Source organism: Telmatherina bonti, assembly GCF_933228915.1.
Source record: "Telmatherina bonti genome assembly, chromosome: 23".
In the NCBI taxonomy this organism is placed as follows: Eukaryota; Metazoa; Chordata; class Actinopteri; order Atheriniformes; family Telmatherinidae; genus Telmatherina; species Telmatherina bonti.
Genome location: NC_136632.1, coordinates 22,171,020 through 22,187,779, shown reverse-complemented (window position 1 = coordinate 22,187,779; position 16,760 = coordinate 22,171,020). Strand labels below are relative to the sequence as shown.

The window sequence follows — 16,760 nt, the reverse complement described above, 5'->3', positions numbered from 1 at the left end:
GCCTTCCCCACACCCCCCCCCCCCCCCTCACAATGGGCCGGCCCACTTGAACTTCTCAACGTGCTGCAAAACTTTCTTCAGGTCGCGCGACAGGTGCAGCAGGTGTATCGGTGCGGTTAACCAATGAAAAAGAAGCCGAATAATATGGACCAATCAGCAGCTTCCTCGGTTAACAAGAACTGCTTAGTAAGCAGTCTTTTTGTATTACACAATTGAACAAAAAATACAGAACATAAACTGATAAGTCAAATATAAAATCTGTCTGATGAGTAATATTAAAGGAAGTATATAAGGTTATGTTTGAACAAAGAACTGTAAACAAGCAAAAACTGTCTTCAGAGATATTGTTGCAGATCTCAGGAGGCGAAAATGAATAACTTAAAAAAAAAAAGAATAGCTTTTTTTTCCTGGAAAAGTTTGACTTCAGACTAATTCACTTCTAGTTATATCACGTACAATAGCATTATTTTTTTTCCCCAGTTAATGAAACGTTCCTGCTTACATCTTGTAGAGTGGTGAATTATTTACTTTTTAAAGGCTTAGCTTTTCATACACCATTTTTACTGTGTAACCAGTGATCCCATTACCTTGTTGCCAGGTGACACCAGTTTAGTTGTGAGATGCTCTCAGAGAATTTACAAGTTTTTTTGCTTCATCCTTATTTACTGCTATAAGCAATAAAGAATAAGCTTTGTAGGACAACATTTAATTACAAATTAAAGTAGGGCTGCACATACTTGTCATATGTCATATTTCAAATTAAACATTAGAAGAGTGTTATCAATTATTTTTATTCTAAAGAGCTTTATTACAAGTTTCTATTTTCATCCATTCATTCATTTTCCTAACCGCTTAATCCAATTCAGGGTCATGGGGAAGCTGGAATAGCCAAATAAATAAATATAAATAAATAAATAGCCAAAAAAGCATGTTTGTCTCAAATATACAACAGAAGCCAGATGTTGAAAATACATTTACAGTTGTGCTCATATTTATTCATACCCTTTCATTAAAGAAGGGGGAAAAAACAGCTTCCTATAAAATAAGTTGAAATTGACTAAAGTAACAATAAATAAAAATTTTATGAAAATCATTACATTATTTTCTAAGTCTGGTTCAATAGAAATATTTTTTTATAAAAAGCAAACAAATAAGATAATTTTTTACATATTACATCACTCATAAACTAATATTTTGTTGAACAATCCTTTAATGTTTCCGCTCCAGTCAGGTGTTTTCTGTTCCTCTCAGTCAGACTTCTGCACCTGTTGACAGGTATTTTGTCCCACTGTTCAACAGAAAAGTGCTCTAATTTGTCCAGGACCGATTTGTTTGTTTATTTTTTTCTTTCTTAAACTTAATTAAATGAAAAAATAGTGTCTTATTTTACTAAATTATATTTTTGCAAATTTTTAGTTATTTTTCCTTTTTTAGGTCTCCAGTTATTTGAGTGACTGTTGTAAATTCAGTCTTTTCTTTAATGAAAGGGGATGAATACATATGAGCACAACTGTACATCCAAAATTTCATTTTCATCAGACTGTATGATTTAAGCTCATCATTAAAAAGCAAAACTGTGAAATATCCAATATCCTTTGCAAGTTATTTAAAGCTTAAAGATAAGTGGTTCAAAAACAAATGTTTGCTGTTTTTTAATTCAGTTATGAAAATCAAAACCTGTGAAATGTGTCAGTTTCAGTAAACCTGTTGTTTTTCTTATAAATAAAAACAAGCAGTAAGTAGCTATAAAAATAAAATAAAACATATAAAATCGGAGAGGAGTACAAAAGTCCCAAATAGCGATCAGAAGACACTACTGACGCGGAGCAGCGTTGCGACTTTTAATCAGCTGACTCGGGCTTCCGTAGCAAAGCAGGATCACGTGACCAGAAAATGACGACGTATTTTTCTCACAAGGCCGATTCTGTACTCTGCGCTTCTTAAAGGAGGAGGCTAACCGCATTTCACGCTGTAATTACATGCTACAGACGAGCAGCTGCAGTAGTTTTTAGTTGAATTAAGAAATGGGGACAAATCGCTTTTGTTGGACGACGTTATTAAATTGTCTCCTAATCTGCGTGTCGTTCTGCAGCGGATTGTTTTCCCAGTCAAACCGGAGACCAAACATTGTTTTGATCCTGACAGACGATTTGGACATCGCTATCGGAGGCCTGGTCAGTCAACATAAATCCTTATCCTTTTTATTATAAATATATAGTTAACGATGGATCAGTTAAAGTAATTTATTTAGATGCATATCATAACTTGATTAAATGCAGTCTGATAAAGCTGACAGTTCACATTCCTGGTTGGACACATCATGTAGGAATCTCACATAGTCAGCAGGCTTTTCACCTCCTATCACCTCCCTCACTTTTTAAGTAAACATATCTCTGATGAAGATACACAGCCAGCCTTCAAACTTTTTTTTTTAGGTGCCGATTCGATTTAAATTGCGATTCTCACAATTCTTCAATATTGCTAATTTTTGTAGATTAAAAACAAAATAAATGTATAAAACTTTTTTTTCCACGTCATTTTTCTTGATTTCAATTAGGAAAAAAAACAACACAGTTGCTAGACCATCATTCTGCTGCTATAATACCCAAGAAGATGAGTAAAAAGATAAATGAAAATAAAAAATGACCAAAAAAAATTATATGGATTATTTTTATTCATTTGGGGAAATAAAAATCGATGTTTTAACAAAAAAAAAAAAAAAAAGATTTTAAAATTGTGAAACAAAAAATCCTGATTTTTGATTTTTTTGACTGAGATGTCCTTCATTTTCATGCCAACACAAGGTGTCTTCATCTCTGTCAGGATTTCTAAATTGACAAAACTGAGAATTTAAGTCATAAAAATCCTGTTAAATTGTTCATTTAAATTACCAAATGCTAAAAATGTGTGTCTTATTGGGCTGTATCATTTCTGACAACTTTGAGAACAGCCAATGATATTCTTGTCTCCTCAGAAGAGAAAACAGATATCAGATTAATTTGTTTCTTGATTGATTACCTGAATATTAAATTCAAAGATGGCAAATGAGCTGCATTTTTAGGGGGGAGGATGTTGAATCATAAAATTGAATATTGGGATTTTTTTGCTTCACAATTTTAAAATTGATTTTTCTTTTTTGGTGAAAGTGTTTGGGGTTTTTTTTTCCCAAGTACAAATAATCCATTATAAAATTTGTCATTTTTATTGTTTTTATTGATCTTTTTACTTGTCTTCTTGGGCATTATAGCAGCAGAATGATGGTCTGGCTACTGTTTTGGTTTTTTTTTCCTCATTGAAATCAAGAAAAATGATGAGCAAAAAAAAAATAATTCTTTTTTTAAAATCATAAAATTTTTTTAAAAAAATTTTAATCTCCAAAAATCAACAATATTGAAGAATTGTGATAAAATTGCAATTTAAATCAAATCGGCACCAAAAACATCAGAATCAAATGGGGACCAAAGCATATCATCACAGCCCTAATTTGTTTATATCTTTCTGCCATCGTACTGGACTTGAGGGCCAGTGAGTCTGGAAATCCAAACCCAGATCTTGAAATGAAGGGCCTTTAAGCTTTTTTTTTGCTTTTTTTTTTTTAACCCCTGAGACTGGAGGAAATTTTCAAATAGACAAAAAAAAAAGAATAAATTCTCATTGTTCATGCATGTGTACCAGAAGGGCTTTAGTACAAGTAGTTTAAAAAAAATAAATAAATAAAACATTTGACCATTTTATAAATGTTATGTTGATTTTTAGACCTTAAATAAGATGAATTAAATTGAAATGGATCAGGGTTATGGACATCTGTATGTGGGTTGTTAACAGAAACAAGAGTGAAATCTGTGAGGATCTTCCAGGAAGTGATGTGGTGGATCACCTAAACATTTGGTGAGAAAGAAAAAAGACCATTAACAGCAGAACTCATATGAATGTTGTCTAGGGAGCATAAAGAGCAAACTGGTTATTAAAAGATGGACAATAAATAAAATGCTTGGTGAATGAATCTCAGTAGATTTGTTCTTTCCTGATGGCATCTTCCAACGTGTGTCAGAGCAGTATAGGAAGCATTTAGTGTAGTTTTCACTCATGGATTGACCACAGATCTGTACCCGTCTGAGAACTTCTTTGGAGTTACTGAAGATGATTTCACACATCTGTGTCAATCTCCAACCATCAATCTAAGATTTTAGCTCCATAATCAAACCTAAAGGTGCTCCAACATCATTTTAAACATCCGTTATGAAAAGACCTCACTCGACATATTTAGCAATGTGTAAAAGATCCACAATGTGTGTGTTTGTATTTTTATTTCAGAATCCACTGAGTAAGACCAAAAAACTAATAGGTGATGCAGGAATAACCTTCACAAATGCAGTGAGTATCTTTACCATTGTTCCCCATTATGGGTCAACACCAGCATTTTCCTTCCACCCGTGGGCTGACATTTCCGCTGTCCGTCAGTTTGTCGCCAGCCCGCTGTGCTGCCCGAGCCGAGCCAGCATCCTGACCGGGAAGTACCCCCACAACCACCACGTCATCAACAACACGTTGGAGGGGAACTGCAGCAGCACAGCCTGGCAGAAGAGCGAGGAGTCCCACACCTTCCCCGCCTTACTGAAGACCTACAGCGGCTACCAGACCTTCTTTGCTGGGAAATATCTCAACCAGGTGAGGGAAGAGGGGGGTAAAGTTTTGTTTTAGTCAAACTACCCTGCAGGAATCTGAATAGAAAGAGTTAAAATCATGTTTACATCTTTAAATTGCACATGAAAGCTGATTAATTTCCCGCTGACTTCCTGCCTTCAGCGTTGGGTTCCTCTCTTTCCTCTCGTCCACGTCAGAGGGCGACTTTTCAGTGAAAAGTTTTCACCCAAAGCTGTGTGGAATATTTTTAACTCAGAAAAATACCCAAATGGGACTCTCTTGATGCACCTCAAAGAATCAGTGGCTTCTGTTCTGCTTTTCTTTTTAAAGAAGGAAAAATAAATCAGCTAATTAACATGTATGACAATTTCTTTTAAAATTTTCAAGATTTTGACTTGAAAAGGTTAAAAAGTAAACATCCTTTCATGTCTCATCCTGCAGTTTTTATTTTTCCAAAGCAACACTAAACTCTCCAACCTTAAACCTCTGTCTCCCTCCTGACTCATTTTGATGCCACACTGACATTTATTCTGCAGATTCCTGTAGCCATCATTGTCCTGCAGCTCCACAAGCTGAGAATCTGCACTTCTCAACTTCTTTTCCAGCCTAGAGCATCATGTGACATTTGCTTTTAGCTTTACGGCACCACATCATACTCCAGCAGCTGGCAAACATAAACCACATTTGAACACATATTATTGCTAAATCAGCAAAGAAATGCAATATTAGAGGAAAAGAAAGACAGAAAGAAGAGATAAGACAAGCAGGGACATTAAACTGACTTTTACTGGATGAAAGAAGCGCAGAGAAGAGACAGGATGCAAAATGAAAGCTGGATTAGTCATCATTAAAGTGGAACTATTATGTGCATTTCAGGCTAATTTATTTTTATTTCTGAGACCAGAAGGGCTGGGATTGATCGAGTTATTGTCACAAATGGCTTTATTTACTTCAGATCGACCCTCTCCGTAGGCTGTCAGATCAGCCTGCGGGCAAAACGAGTGGATTGAGACTCTTCCGCATTAAGCCCCGCCTCCCGCCACTGCACTACATCGGGAGTGCGCGCCGCAACTGCTTTCGTCGTCATTGTAACGTCTCATAAACAGAAGGATTAGGCTAATATGAACTCAATAAAAAAACAAAATACAATGTCAACACATAGCATACAGCCCTACATGTTGGAACCTGAAAACGAAGTGGAAAACAGCAACCCACAGCAACGAATGCAGCAGGATGTCTCTCTTTGGTAAACTCACCAGCCATCGTTGGAAATAACTTTATCCCACGTTTTCCACCCGCCTGATGTATTTGTACATGCCCTTGTTAACCAGTAGACGGTAACCAATCACCGAACCTTATCCCCCGGGACGTCACAAGGATTTCCAAGTAGAAAAAACTCTCTAAAACGACACGTTTTTCGTCACCATGGAAACCGAACGGAGCAAGTGCTGGAACTCCAACTCAAACTCAAACATGCATTTAGGTGATAAAAAACAGTGCCGTTCACATGTCTGATGAGGATTCAACACTAACACTGTAGAAAGCTCAGAAAACTCCAAATACCATAATAGGACATAGAAACTGCCAAAGCCCTGCAGTGCAGCTTTTATGTGCATATTCTGCAGAATATGTAGCACACTGTGGTAAAACTTCAACTTTATTCATAAAAATGTAACCTAACGTGCTTTGCAGAGCAGAAACAACAAAGAGAAGAGGGGAAGATATGTTGGGTATTATCACTTCTAACCAGACCAAAGAAGATAAATGCTTTTAATAATCGGGGTGATAATGGAGACAATCCAAAACATCATTATTAAGATTAAATCAATATAAATACTTCATGTTTTACTAGTTTCTGATCTTAAGTCAGTGGTTGAAGTAGTTTATTTTTTTAATTAACTAATTAGATTCATTATCAGTAAGAAAAACAAAAATCCCTTTATGTAGCTTTAGTGGTAAAATCTGGAGTTTATCTTAATCGTCCATCTAAAACTTATTTTCTAAGATTTTCTGTCGGGAATGATGCTGGTTTCACTCTGACGATGATAAAATATGGGTTTATATGCAACGCAACTTATTAAAAGATTTTCATCAAGAACAAAATGCTTTCCTAACTTAGTTTATGAAAAAAATTTCTTTTTTATTTATCCTCATGATTATTATTAATAGACAGTTTTCTTTCTTTTTTTACTGTGTTTTAAACCAAATCAGTCCAAATATTTTGTATCTTATGAGAACATGAATGATACATACATGTGATGAAATCATTTCCATGTGACTGTTTGTGTCTTCCAGTATGGCCACTCTGATGCTGGTGGGGTGGAGCACGTCCCTCCAGGCTGGAACTACTGGGTTGCCTTGGTAAGACAGAGTTAGACTCACAGACCAGATTCGAATAAAACTTAAAAAAAAAGACAGAAGCTACAAACCAGAACGTCATCAGCAGCATCTCAGCCATTCAAGTTCAGGTTTATTTCTTGTTAATGAACAAATATCCTTCAATAAGAATAAAAAGAAATGAATTCAGAGCTTAAAATATTAGAAGGAAGTGAGAGAAACCAGATGAGTGCAGTAACAATGACAACTGTGTCTTGAGTGTCTACACAACTAAACGTTTAAAACAAACAAGGAAACTTAAAAGGAAAAGGTGTTTTGTGTCTATTGGTGACCTCTAACACACACACACACACACACACACACACACACACACAGGATTTTATTAATTCAGTCAGTTCCAAGGTTTTAGAAAAACCATAGAATAAAAATAAAACCTTCCTACATGATCAGATTAGTCTAGTTTAACCCCCATTTGTTAGGCCTCTTCAGGGTAGTTCAGGGGTGGACTTGACTTATGAGAAAGTTTTAGACTTTAAAGACATTGATTGCAAAGGTTTATTTGAACATAATGAAATCTAAATACAAAAACAAAAAAAAACAAAACAAAATGTTCAAAAGGAGTGGGTAAAACCATAAGTTTATGTGTAATCCCACCCCATTTACCTGGTTAGAAGCCTCCGTCTCCGTCCAGTCCTACTCTGACCCAAACCAGTTGTAGGCAGATATTTATCCAGTTCTCTTCTGGTCTGATAGTCACATTATTGTGAGATCTTGAAACCTGCATCGAGAATCAGACATTATCAGAATCAGAATGACTTTATTTGCCATGTTTTTACAAACAAACAAGGAATTCTACTCTGGTGGCAAGTTGTTCTCCTGGTTCTTACAATGGAAAAAATAAATAAGCAAAAAAAAAGGAAGGTAAAAAAAAAGCTAAAATAAATAAGTAGAAATGCAAAGTAAAAATGAAATAATAAAATAGCAATACAAGTACAAGCAACAATAAACATGGTATCCTCTATTTATTTACATGGTATCTACACCGTATTTGACGGTAATTACAGGTTGAGGTTACATGGATATGTGCACGTGTGTGTCAGTCGGGGTTTTGTTCATGACAGTGAAGTCCTCGGAAAAGAAACTCTTCCTGTGTCTGCTGGTTTTTCAGTTTAGATGTGTCTAAACCGCCTGCCTGACAGGAGAAGTTTGAACAGTGAGTGTGACGGGTCTGCATAGATGTCACCTGCCCACTTCTTGACCCGGGACAGATACTAGTCCTGAATCTATTCACCAAAACATTTCTAATGAAAATATTGTATTTGAAAGTTCAGGATATTACAACAAGCCCGTTTTTCCCCCTTTTACCTCGTACAATCTTCCAGTTTTTCTGGACTTTAGTGCAGGAGGTGTTTCTCAGTTAAAAAGCTTGCAGCTGAAAGACTTAAGCAGAAATTCTGATGTGAGACAATGTTTTAAAAATGACATTTAGTCTATGAGTTTATTGAAAATACATTGGAGGGCACTTGAAATGCCTCAAACTCAAGAGTTTCTCATCTCTTATTTCCAACATGAGTAAAACTGAATGAAACCTGCTCAAGTTTCAGTTTCAGCTTTAAATAATTTCCACTTAGAGCTTGTTGTCTGCATGCTGGTACTTGTTTAAACATCCTTTACCAAAGCTTCTAATGAAGGCTAATAACTGAGCATCCAGCTTGCACCCTGGGCTGGACGCATGAAGCGTGGACGCTGCAGGAATGTGCATAATGCATGTCAGTCTGCCATTGAAACGAGGCAGAAGCACTGATTTTTAAAGCTGGAAAGTTAAGTCGTGTTTGCTGTGAGTCTAACCAGATCAGCTGTCTCTAATGGAAAGTTATGACCCGATCCACTTGCGTACTTTTGGTAATTTGCTAAAACACCTGGATGGGGTCTTAAATGTAATCTGTGTTGTCCAGGAGAAGAACTCTAAATACTACAACTACACACTGTCGGTGAATGGAAAGGCTCAGAAACACGGAGCGGACTACAGTAAAGACTACCTGACAGATGTTCTGGTGAGTCCTCTGATCATCAGACGTTTCAACAGGAGAGAAAACATTAAATAAATGCTAATAAATCAGTCTGACCCCGTCTTTCTCAGGCCAACATGTCTCTGGAGTTCCTCCAGTATAAATCCAGCTACCAGCCGTTCTTTATGATGGTGTCCACGCCGGCGCCTCACTCCCCCTGGACAGCTGCTCCTCAATACCAGGATCGCTTCAACAGCACCAAGGCTCCCAGGGACCCCAACTTCAACATCCACGGGAAGGTGAGCCTGTTCATTCCTATCGGATAATAAACGACTTGAGCTCAATCAGAGCCAATCAGTCTTTAATCAGGATGATTGAACCTTCTGCTTTCAGGACAAACACTGGTTGATCAGACAGGCGAAAACCCCCATGACCAACTCATCTGTTCAGTTCCTTGATGATGCCTTCAGGAAAAGGTGGGTTCCTTTAGCTCGCTTTATTTCCAATTTGTCTATTTATAAATCTGTGTTCCTCACGTTGCTGTTGCTCCTCCCGGCCTGCAGGTGGCAGACTTTACTGTCAGTAGATGACCTGGTGGAGAAGATAGTGAAGCGGTTGGAGGTCAGAGGTGAACTGGATAACACCTACATCTTCTTCACCTCGGATAACGGGTACCACACAGGTAGATGTGTGTGTTTATTCCACATTATCTGTCTGTTTTCTGAACTTGTGCCCCGACGCATCCACATGTTGTCCTTCCTGTTTCAGGTCAGTTCTCGTTGCCACTGGATAAAAGGCAGCTCTACGAGTTTGACATCAGGGTTCCTCTTATGGTCAGAGGACCAAACATCAAACCCAACCAGACCAGTCAGGTACACAAACACACACGTGGATCCGGACAGGATTTGTATTGACTGATTCAGTGAGCCGAGCTGCAGCTTGTAACGTCCATGTTGGGACGTGTGAGGAAGCCGTTTCTGTCCATGTGAGAAAATGTACAGAAGCTCTGAGTGGGTAACTGTGGGCCTGAAAATGTTGCATGTGTAAAATCTGTTCATGGACAGCATCTGTGAGTGATTGGTGAACAACTCAGAGTGCACATCTGGATGACAGTGTAAACCTGCTGGTAGTCTCTAAGGCTTCGTTCACACTGCAGGCAAAGGGTTTTTGTGACCCATATCTGGTCTGTTGTTGCTTCTGAACAACATAAGGCCAGCTTCACATGTACTTAATCGGATCAAGATCCAATCTTTTTCAAAGTGACCTCAGTGAACGGTCACTTTGCATTTCATCCGACTTTTATGTCCTCAAAGGGAGACAGATGTGAAAAATAAACTACTTGGAATACTTAAGTACAAAAAATGTTGAAAAATTTTAGAACTTCTACTTAAGTGTGGCACTTCAAGAACACTTCCAATTAATTCATTCATAGAGTACTTGTACTTTTATTTGAGTCTTGATTTCTAGTACTTTATAAATGTCTGATTCTAGATCAGCTAACAAATAAAGTTAAAAAATCCTTAACAGATGGAAATGTTTAACAAATTTAACACAGATGTTTTAGGCAGTGTCCTTAAGTGATAAAAACACTGAAGTGTCTTCTGCAGAGTTTTTACTCTAAGTGGATGTGTGTAAAGATGTGGAGAGAACTCTAAGGCAGTGTTTTTCAACCAGTGCCGTGGCACACTAGACAGATTATCAGGTGAGCCCTGAGAAATGACCCAATTACACCTAATTGGTCTAAAAATCTGCTGTGTTCAACCAAACAGGTCCTCGTGAAAGATGATAAAATTCCATCTTCTTGTGTTTATCTGACTTCTATTCAAGAGGCTTTGAAGAGATGGACTTTATATGAATAATATGGACTTAAAAAAAACAAAAACATTTTGGTTTGTGGTGTGCTTTTTCAGTGAGAAAAAGTGTTCCTTGGCTCAAAAAAGGTTGAAAAATTCTGCTCTAAGGTACCTTGTCATACTCCTTACTGGAGACCTGAAGATCCGGGAGGTTTTGTGTGGACTCTCCTTTGCTGAAGTCCTCTCACCATCCATCTCCCCTCAGGAAACATTCAGACTTTTAGGCTTACAGTCATGCTGGACATTCAAGCTGCAGCTTCACAGAGAGCATCGTGTCATTCACAGAAACCATTCAGCTTACAGAAAGAGTGCGACTGTTTTGTTTCTGCCTTAGTCCTTCATCCCCTGCAGCATCTGCTGAGCTAAATTTGTCATGTCACCAGATGCTGGTGGCGAACGTCGATCTGGGCCCCACCATTCTGGACATCGGTGGCTACAGCGTCAACAAGACCCAAATGGATGGCATGTCCTTCCTGCCCATTATGGTGAGAACTATTAGTTGATGTTGCTCTTTTGTAGTATGAGCGAGCAAACAAAGCCTGCGTCACCACGTAGACATACTTTGCCACACTAATCCCCTGAGAAACGATCAGGTTGAAGCTTTTCCTTTTAGAAAACAAAATATAAAACAGACTTAGCGAACAATTTACAGTGTTTAATATGTTACAACTAGAGCAACAGGAAAGCTAAAGCGTGTGTGTGTGTGTGTGTGTGTGTGTGTGTGTGTGTGTGTGTGTGTGTGTGTGTGTGTGTGTGTGTGTGTGTGTGTGTGTGTGTGTGTGTGTGTGTGTGTGTGTGTGTGTGGTACCAGGAGGGGAAAATAAACGGCAGCAGTTGGAGAACAGATATCCTGGTTGAGTATGAAGGAGAAGGGAGCAACGTGTCGGACCCCGCCTGCCCCCTGCTGGGACCAGGAGTGTCGGTACGACCTGATGGAAGTATATAATCTCAGTTAAAGCAACAGGCAGATGGCTAAAATAAACTCTTTCTCTAGGAGTGTTTTCCAGACTGTGTGTGTGAGGACTCGTACAACAACACCTACGCTTGCGTGCGCACGGTCGCCCCCTCTGCCAACCTGCAGTACTGCGAGTTTGATGACAACGAGGTAAATAATTATTGTGTCTGTTATTTGGCGCCATCTAGCTGCAGAAGTAGGAGTGACGTAATGAACGTGTCGGCATGTGTGTATTTTTTCAGGTGTTTGTAGAGGTCTACAACGTGACAGCAGACCCGTACCAGCTGACCAACATCGCAAAATCCATCGACCAGGAAGTCCTGGAGAAGATGAACCATCGGCTGATGATGCTGCAGTCCTGCTCTGGACAGTCATGTCGCAGTCCCGGTGTGTACGATCCAAGGTCTGTTCCAACTAAGACGTTTCTCTTTTAACTTAACCAAAAGTTACCGTCTAGATGAAAACCTCACTAATGAAGAAATTTTGATTAAAAAGCCCAGGGAAACTGTTAACTGGTCATTTGATGTCGTCTAACTAGCTTGTAAGACAACAAGCTTTAATTTTACATTAATTTAACCTAATACTTGTTAAATAAACATTTACAAATGAACGGATAAGGAAGTCTATCTGTGGGCACAAAATGTAGTTAATTAAAAAGTGAGACAAATCTAAAGTAAAGATTTTTGTATTAGATTTACAAAAGCTAGAAATTTCATTGAAGCTTTCAGAAGTTAACTATTTTAGTACCAAATTACAGGCAAAATGCTGATGTACATTAACAATAAAAAGCTTTATTTAAACACAGGAAATAATCTTTTTACTTGCTTAAAACTTCTCGTTGCGCGTTACTTTATCACGACCTGCATATTTAAGCTTCAACAATGTTTTTTTTTTCTCTTTTAACCCCCAGGTACAAGTTTGACCCGCAACAGCTGTTTCCCAGCCACAGTTTGAGGCTCAGCAGACTCAGACAGACGATGAAATAAGGACGAAGAGGATGGAGGAATACAGGCTGTGTTGTGTGTTGTATTCAGCCTTTCCTGCTGCTGTTGCCTCGTTTTCGGCCTCCTGAGCTGAGCCAGTCTCTTACAGAACGGATCAGGTATTGGAGGGAAGGAGGAAGTGGGTTACCATGGAGACGGGAGGCCTCTCCAGATGCAGGACCCACCTTTAAACTTTGTGTTACTGGCTCTGTTAAATAAGTTTAATATTTGTGAAAGGAAGCGAGATAATTCCAGACTGCTTTCCACTAACAAGCCATGAATTCAGATCCTTTTATCAGCGTTTTGCACGTCAGCTCAGTCACATCCTTTTAGATTTCATTTCCTCCAGATTTCCAATACACAGTTTTTTCCATATGCAGTTGGATGTTTCACAAAACTCTGGTAAAAGAATATTTTGAGTAAACCACAGATGGTTGCACAACAATTTAAGGTGCTGCATGCCAATATGTCCTAAAACCTTCAGATTTTCTACATCAATCCAGCCAACAATTATTTTTTTTAATTGTCAAACAAGCAAATTAACCGTTGGTTATTTTAAACAGAGTTTATCTCGACATAACTATATATGTGCCTAGTTTTAAACTATATCTGACATCCTAAGAGAAGAAATCAACAAAACATTAATGTCCAGCACAGACAGTGTTGGATAAATTTTCTTCCAGTACTTTCTGGCTCAGCGACACTTTTCCAAACAATCATGAGACTCCATTCACATTGCATTTTAGTTATAAGTCTAATTTCAACATATTCCTTTCATGGGGAATTCACGAACTGCAACAATAAAAGTTCATGTTCATCTTTTCTCTTTTTAGGTCAATCTAAAAACCAAAATACACACACTTGTTAAAAAAAAAAAAAAAGGAGACTCACCACCTATTGGAGCTGAGTTGGAGATGAATGAATGAATCAATTATTCTTCCATGCTTTTGTACTGGAACAAAGACAGGAGTCCGTGGTTAGAGCATAGAAACACAAGTCTATATGTTCAATTCAATTCAGTTTTATTTAAGCACATTTAAGGCAGCCCCCGCTGACCAAAGTGCTTCACAGTACAGAAAATACAGATAAAATTATTTAAAGTATAATAAAAAAAAGGAAAATAAAACATTGGGTGATTAAACAATGTTGAAAAGAAAAAAATGCAGCTTTCACTGGAACTGGACAAAAACAGAAAAACTAAACATGGATTTATATGTGAATTGATCAAAAGACTGAACATTAATAAAGGTGAAACAAAAAGAAGATTCATGTAAAAATGTCCACAAAAAAAGCAGGCGACACCACCTACTGGAGGAGAATCAGAAAACAGTTTTCACATAGATCAGTGCCTTGCAACACACACACACAACATAAACAAAGGCCTACAGCAAGCGAAGTTAAAGTTACACAGGGGAAAAACAGTTACGTTTTAAATACTTTGAAATAACTCTGCAGTTGAAATGTCGACAGTCTTGTTGGCTTCCTGCTTGAATTTAGTCATTCATTTATAAAGAAATGTTTCCAGAAGTCACCTCTAATGTACAGATTTAACAGCTCATTACAACGCTGCAGAAAAACGACATCTCACCACAGTTTAAGACCAAAAACTTATTAAATAATTTCAAAACAGAAATCATGACCGTTTTAACAAATCACTTTGCTGATGAATTTTAACATTTCATGTACAGATAAAACAGTGTGTGATAGGTGGCGAGTAGAGATCATGTCAGGTTTGAAGGATTAAACTGAACCAAATTTTCTGAATGACATTTGGAAAGTATCCTAACGGGAAAGTTGATGTCATTTAACACCACAGATGTCAGGAAAAGTCATCTTCAGCTCAGATCTGATCTCGGTTTCAATTTATGGGTTTGGATTTTAAGGCCAAACAAAATATTTTTTTTTCCTCTTTCCATCTTTAAACTTAAAGGGAACTGAATTTAGCTTTGGATAATATTAGTGCCATAAAACTGCAGTCATATACATTTTGCAAAGTATGCACTTTGTTTTAATGTTGAACTACTCCTCAATGATGAGTTTGTGCTGATATACAGATTTAAACAGAACTACACAAATATAAATGTGGAAATGTGACTGGACAGTTAGAAGAAAAGATTTTTTTTGGTTATTTTTGTTGGGAAATAACTTAAATTACTGCCGAATAAAACAATAAACAGCTAGGTACCAGTAGCTCTTTCTTCCTCAGTGTTCCTCTGCTAAAATCACGTGTGACCAGAATCCTCATGGCGCAACAGGACTGAACCAGCCCGTGTTTTTCCCCTCATAACGCCGGTCACTTTGTTTCACTTCACCGATGCACTTTCCAGTCTTTCAGAACGGTTCGGTTGTTTTGGCACCTATAGTTTGATTATTCAGAGTAGTTTTTAATGATTGTTATGATGTATTTTTGGCTCGTGTTTTTGTCCAAATAAAGACATTCTTCAAAGATCACAAGAGATTTGTTTACTTAAAACATCTTTAAATGTTTAAGTTGATCAAATTATGACACTGATTGGTCAGAATTGAATCTTTTATACATTAAACTAATCAGAAAAAAGTTTTTAGACCTGTAAGAAAAAGTTTGTTTTGGTTAAATATACAGTCATTCTTTTACTTACCTGTTGTCACGCATCCTTTACATAAAGAACCCTGCAGAAAACTTGTAATAAGTCAAGGTTTGTTACGTTTTCACAGAAAAAAAAAAACTAAGAAAACTCAAACTGGAAACACTTTTCATTTATACCTGAAAGCACCGGTTATTTCCTGGTTAATCAACATCAGTTTTGGTGCATTGCAACCTCACCTATGTTCCTGAGAACGAGATCTCGTAAACAGGTGGCTGAAATGAGTTTCCTCCGCAGGGTGGCCGGGCTCTCCCTTAGTGATAGGGTGAGAAGCTCAGTCATCATAGAGCTGCTGCTTCTCCTCATTGAGAAGAGCCAGTTGAGGTGGTTCGGGCATCTGGTCAGGATGCCTCCTGGACGTCTCCCTGGTGAGGTGTTTTGGGCACATCCCTCTGGGAGGAGACCCCGGGGAAGACCCAGGACACGCTGGAGATGTTGTATGTCTCTTGACTGGCCTGGGAATGACTTTGGATCTACCTGCAGAGCTGACAAATGTGGCTGTAAGGAGGGACATCTGGGCTTCCTTGATTAGGCTGCTGCCCCCGTGACCCGACCCCGGATAAGCAGCAGAAAATGGATGGATGGATGGATGGATGAATGGATGAATGTCAGCATCACAATCTCTACCAACAAACGTAAAGATGTTAATTCTGATGCAAAACAAAAAGGAGAAACAGAATTTCCTCAGTTTGATTCATCATATGAGACACTGTTTGAGCTCCATGTGCATCAATCAGCTAAATCAAGTCTCAACAAAAATTTAACAATATTTATTTAAAAAAACTCAAAACGTGTTGTTCGATTATTAGAAACAGTTTTCAGTCAGTATTCATATTGTAAAGGGTTAATCTCTGATTTCAGTAGTAATAGTTAAACCTGATCAACATCTCAGCAGTAACGCTTAAACATCAGTATTAATAGATTATGTACATTTAAATATTGATTAAAGTGACTGATTACTAACTAGGCGTGTTTGTTGAACTTTAGTGATTCATTCCAGTTTAGCCTCAGTGCATATGATTGTCATCAAACATCCAGTCTAAACGCAGCCTTTAAGCCAATTAAGTGAAGATAAATTTATCACTCGTTCATTTGAGGTTGTTCCTAATCCTACCTGGGGGTCCAGTTCTGAGAAGAAGTGAGTATTTTTACTCTGCAGATTAATGTTCCCCACTATTCTTGCTTTCTTTCATCACGCTGTACAACGTGTTGGGAGTTTTTTTCCATTATTGTCTGCCTAAAAGTCACTATTCATTCCTCTTAACATTAATATAACAACAATATATCATATAATAACCTGTAATAAAGTATATTTCAGTTCTTCAGATGCAGATGGAGAGTTTTATGTGCCCACA

The 16,760-nt window shown here is 37.8% G+C and overlaps 1 protein-coding gene across 1 annotated transcript; it reads left to right on the top strand.

Moving 5' to 3' along the window:
• Nucleotides 1-1,893: 1,893 nt before the first annotated feature.
• On the top strand, nucleotides 1,894-15,525 carry gnsa (glucosamine (N-acetyl)-6-sulfatase a). The gene is made up of 14 exons (XM_079262816.1): nucleotides 1,894-2,174; nucleotides 4,315-4,374; nucleotides 4,462-4,668; nucleotides 6,940-7,005; nucleotides 8,937-9,035; nucleotides 9,122-9,289; nucleotides 9,384-9,466; nucleotides 9,554-9,672; nucleotides 9,759-9,862; nucleotides 11,227-11,328; nucleotides 11,655-11,765; nucleotides 11,838-11,948; nucleotides 12,041-12,201; nucleotides 12,709-15,525. The coding sequence occupies exons 1-14, from the start codon at nucleotides 2,025-2,027 to the stop codon at nucleotides 12,782-12,784; spliced, it is 1,617 nt and encodes a 538-aa protein (XP_079118942.1). The 5' UTR covers nucleotides 1,894-2,024; the 3' UTR covers nucleotides 12,785-15,525.
• Nucleotides 15,526-16,760: the final 1,235 nt, after the last annotated feature.

Coding starts and splice junctions, on each gene's coding strand:
- gnsa (XM_079262816.1), top strand. CDS start 2,025: ATGGGGACAAATCGCTTTTGTTGGACGACGTTATTAAATTGTCTCCTA. Junction 4,375..4,461: donor GAATAACCTTCACAAATGCA/GTGAGTATCTTT, acceptor GCTGTCCGTCAG/TTTGTCGCCAGCCCGCTGTG. Junction 9,036..9,121: donor ACTACCTGACAGATGTTCTG/GTGAGTCCTCTG, acceptor CGTCTTTCTCAG/GCCAACATGTCTCTGGAGTT.